Source organism: Sus scrofa, chromosome 11, assembly GCF_054392235.1.
Source record: "Sus scrofa isolate SSC_HxYL_T2T_F1_AM1 chromosome 11, Sscrofa_HxYL_maternal_Yorkshire_Landrace_v2.0, whole genome shotgun sequence".
NCBI lineage: Eukaryota > Metazoa > Chordata > Mammalia > Artiodactyla > Suidae > Sus > Sus scrofa.
In genome coordinates this window covers 24542419-24546505 of record NC_139393.1, presented here as the reverse complement: position 1 = coordinate 24546505, position 4087 = coordinate 24542419, and the positions used below count along the sequence as shown (strand labels likewise).

Genomic DNA, 4087 nt, shown 5'->3' with positions numbered 1-4087 from the left:
TTTCCCAAGACTATGAGACCCCCCCCCCGGGGGGGGGGACACCACACACCTCCAGCTTTCTCAGGAGTAGGAGACCACCTTACCATGACACTCCTCCCACTTTCTCATGACTACATGACCACCAGAGTTCAGCTGCAAGCGAAAGATAAACCCCCCCGACCCCCAGGGAATCCAAGTTCCCATCCGCAGGGTATAAGGCGGCCCCGCGAGAAGGGCGGTGGCGGGGGGGAGGGGGAGGGCTGGCTCTTCTCAAGCGTCAGTCACCCTCTCTCTTTCCCTTCTAATAAATTTTCTTCTCTTTGCCTGAACACCCAGCTCCTCTTTTTCTCTGTGCTGGTCTTACGCTAGTAGTGCAGCAGCGCATGCGCCCTCGGGTGGAAGATGACCGCCGGGTGCTGCACCGGCCCACGTCTGTCTCCTGGCTCACGCACCGCACACACTCAACGCCACGGATCTTGGCGCCCAGTCCCAAGCGCAGCATCAAGCGGGAGCAGGACACCTCTGCGCAGCGCAGGGCTCTCCGACCAGCAGCTTCCCATCTGGCAGCTGCTGTATCCACTAAAGTGCAGGGGCCCCTTTACAGTGGGCCTGGAGTTGATGGAGACGAGAGGGGATCCAGGCAGAGGGCCAGGCAGAAGGCTGGAGGCCCAATAGCACAGCAGGATGAAGCCCAAGGAGGAGAGGATGGTGAGTAGGAGTGGACCAGGAGACCTCGTGCTGTCACTGCTGCTTAGCTGGAGGATGGCTGTTGCCTCCAGGGATCAGGCTGGGAGCCCAGGACCTGGAGAGCAAGTTGGGATGGGCGGGTTGCTCCCAATCGGCTTGCTGCTCACAACTCCAGGGCTTGAGAGCTGGACCTGCTGGGTTGGAAGCAGGAGCTCTAGGGCAGAGGCAAGTCTGACGCTGCAGCTTCTGGAGGCTCTGGCTTTTTTTTTTTTTTTTTTTTTTTTAACTTGTTTTTATTAAGTCTCTCCAAAGTATTTATGTTCTGTAAAGACTCCTTTCCTGGAGTTCCCGTCGTGATGCAGCAGAAACAAATCCGACTAGGAACCATGAGGTTTCGGGTTCAATCCCTGGCCTCACTCAGTGGGTTCAGGATCTGGTGTTGCCATGAGCTGTGGTGTAGGTTGCAAATGTGGCTCGGATCTGGCATTGCTGTGGCTGTAGCCAGTAGCTGTGGCTCTGAACTGCAGCTGCTGGCTTGTGCCACACCAGATCCTAGCTGTGTCTGGGATCTACACTGCAGCTTGTGGTAACGATAGATCCTTTAACCTACGGAGGAAGGCTAGGGATCGAACCTGTATCCTCACGGATGCTAGCTGGGTTCTTAACCTGCTAAGCCACAACAGGAACTCCCAAGTCTTACCCATTTTCTTTATTGACCATCTCAATGGCTCCATCTCCACCAACTCTTCCCTGATGACCCTGGTTAAAAAATGGCCATTCCTTCCTATAAATGCGATTAAATTTTGGCAGTAGCTCTCTTCATAAATGCACTGTAAAACTTGTTTCTATATTTTTTTCATTTTACACTTACAATTTCCCTAAGTCAGAAGGTTGGACAAATGTGACTCTCCTTCCCCAGATTTGGAGCAGTCAGTGGGCATGTTCAGGAACACAAGCCTAGAAAATGAAAGAACATGCACCAGAACTCACATCTCTTCTAACCTCCTAGACCCTTCTTCTTTATAATCCTGGTTGGGTTCGTTACCGCTAAGCCACAATGGGAACTCCCAAAGTTTATTATTATAGATACAGTATAACGTGGGGGAGAACACACAGAGAAGTAGTGTATTTGAGATTTCAAGACAGTAATATGAGGGCATTCCCTTCCTGGCTCAGCGATTAATGAACCCCACTAGGATCCATTGAGGATGCAGGTTCGATCCCTGGCCTTAGCTCAGTGGCTTAAGGATCTGGCATTGTCGTGAGCTGTGGTGTAGGTCGCAGATTCGGCTTGGATCCTGCATTGCTATGGCTGTGGTATAGGCTGGCAGCTGTAGCTCCCATTCAACCCCTAGTCTGGGTGCTTCCATATGCCGCAGATGTGGCCCTAAAAAAGAAAAAAAAAAAAAAAGACGATAATATGCACCTAAAAAAGGAGTGCAGGTGGGGGCATCCTCCTGAATGAGTAGCAAGACGGAGAGGTGATTAAAATCCCTTATAAAGGACAGTTCTTCTGGGTCTTTGCTTTCCTTTGGCCAATTATCTTGTTTTATTTCTTGCACCTGACCTGACTCAGGGCCCTCCCCAATATACATGGTCATCTTTTGGCCAAGATGGTTTCCAGAGCAAGGGTTCTGGGACGGTATCAGGACTTGTTATGACCTGGCACTCCCTCCCTTTTTGACTCCTAGGAGTCTTTCTGCACATGTGTAGTTGGGGAGGTCCCCTTGACCCCAGGAGTGATTAATGTGGTTATCTTTTTCAATCCAGCAGAGCTCAGCTCCTGCCATTAACTTTCTCCCTAAGCTGTCAAAGAGAAACGAGGCCCAATTGACTTAGCCTAACAAGTCCCAGCTGTTGTCAGCCCAGGGGCCCATCTATCTCCTATCTCAATATGGCAGGAAGGGGTAGGGGTGAACAAATTGCTATTTCTATTGCCCTCAAGGATGGGAGAGTTGTATTGAACAGAAGTATGATCAGTAGTTTGGGTGGGAAAAAATGTCTGGTGTGAGCAACGGAACATCAGGGAACTTCCAGCAGGGCACTGGGTCTCTCCTGGTGGGTCATCTGATGAGGTCAACATCAGGTCTAATATCAGACTCTAGGGCTTAAACCATGGCTCTCAAGTCAGGATGCAAGGAGGGAGCCAGGTCCCCCCATGCATTGCCCCAGGAGTCTCAACGTTGGCTTTAGGCCTGGGACTCTGAAACAAAATCCTCTTCTCATGGCCCTCAGCTTGGACTCTGACCCTTGGCTTTGATGAGTTAAGTTGGCCTTCGCCTGGGTGAGAACTAGATTCCCTGGGCGGCCCCGCCCTCCGCCCCGCCCCTGCCGTCCACCCACGCGGAAGGAGCCGCTGAGGTAAAACCCGCGAACGGACCCGCCCTAAGTAGTTTGTCCCTGTAGCCGCCTCGTAGGCAGCGCGGCGCTCGGGTCTCCGCCCCCCGCCCCAACCTGGCCGCAGCGGCATGGCTGGTCACGGCGGCGTCTTACCTGCCGGCGAGGCCCTGCGCTACGCCGAGTACTCGCCGCCCCAAGCGAAGCGGTCGGACACGGACATCGACCGGGGACTGGTGAGTCTGCTGGCGCTCCCGCCGTCCTCCCGCTCCAAGCCGCGCGAGCCTGCCGGCTATCGGTCCCCGGAACCCCTCCTCGTCCCTGCTTCACTCTTGTGCACCCCGAACCCTCCAAACGGGGTCACCCCGGTGTTCATTCACCACCTTTGTCCCATCCATCATTCATTCAGCGCTGTTGCTGCTCTGTGCCCGGCGTTGACGAGTAGGCGTGTTCAGAGAATCTCTGGTCCCTCAGGGAGCTTCCACTCTAGTCGAGGAGCCAGACCAGACAACAGGCAATTGCAGATAACGTGGGATAGGCGCTGTAGGATGGATATTCCCATAGCGTAGGAGGAGACCTCACTCAATCCAGTCTTAACGGGCTGGGGGGTGAGGTCAGGGGAGGCTTCTTGGAGAAAAGCGATGTCCTTCTGGATATAAAGCTAAGATTTCGCAGTAAATTCGGCGAAGAAAAACTGTTTCAGGTACCAGCAGTAGTATGTGCAACGTCGTAGACCTACCTGATACATAGCAGGGGGTTTATTCACCCTGAAATGTAGAGCTGGGAAAATGTCCGGAAGAAACAGTGCGAGGCACATATGCATTTTTAGGTTTTCTGTTGTAATATTAAAAAAGTGGAAAAGAGGGAGTTCCCATCATAGCTTAGTGGGTTAAGAACCTGGCACGGGTCTCTTAGAATGGGTTTGATCCTCGGCCTCACTCAGTGGGTTAAGGATTCAGCCTACTTGCTGTGTAGGTGGCAGATTCTGATCTGGTGTGTCCTTGGTTACGGCAGCTGCAGGTCCGGTTGGACTCCAGCCCAGGAGCTTCTATATGCCACAGGTGCAGCTCTAAAAAGAAAGAAA

General features: G+C 52.8%; 1 protein-coding gene across 3 annotated transcripts in view; it reads left to right on the top strand.

Annotated features, from left to right (window-relative positions):
* The first annotated feature begins 3126 nt into the window (after positions 1–3126).
* Positions 3127–4087, top strand: part of DNAJC15 (DnaJ heat shock protein family (Hsp40) member C15) — a 74341-nt gene continuing 73380 nt past the window's right edge. For all 3 annotated transcript variants that reach the window (XR_014819532.1, XR_014819531.1, XM_001925120.8), the window contains exon 1: positions 3127–3239. Coding sequence is in view for 1 of the 3 variants with exons in the window: in XM_001925120.8 (XP_001925155.3) it covers positions 3135–3239 (105 nt within the window). In the remaining 2 variants the exon portion in view is untranslated. The remainder of the gene's footprint in view (positions 3240–4087) is intronic.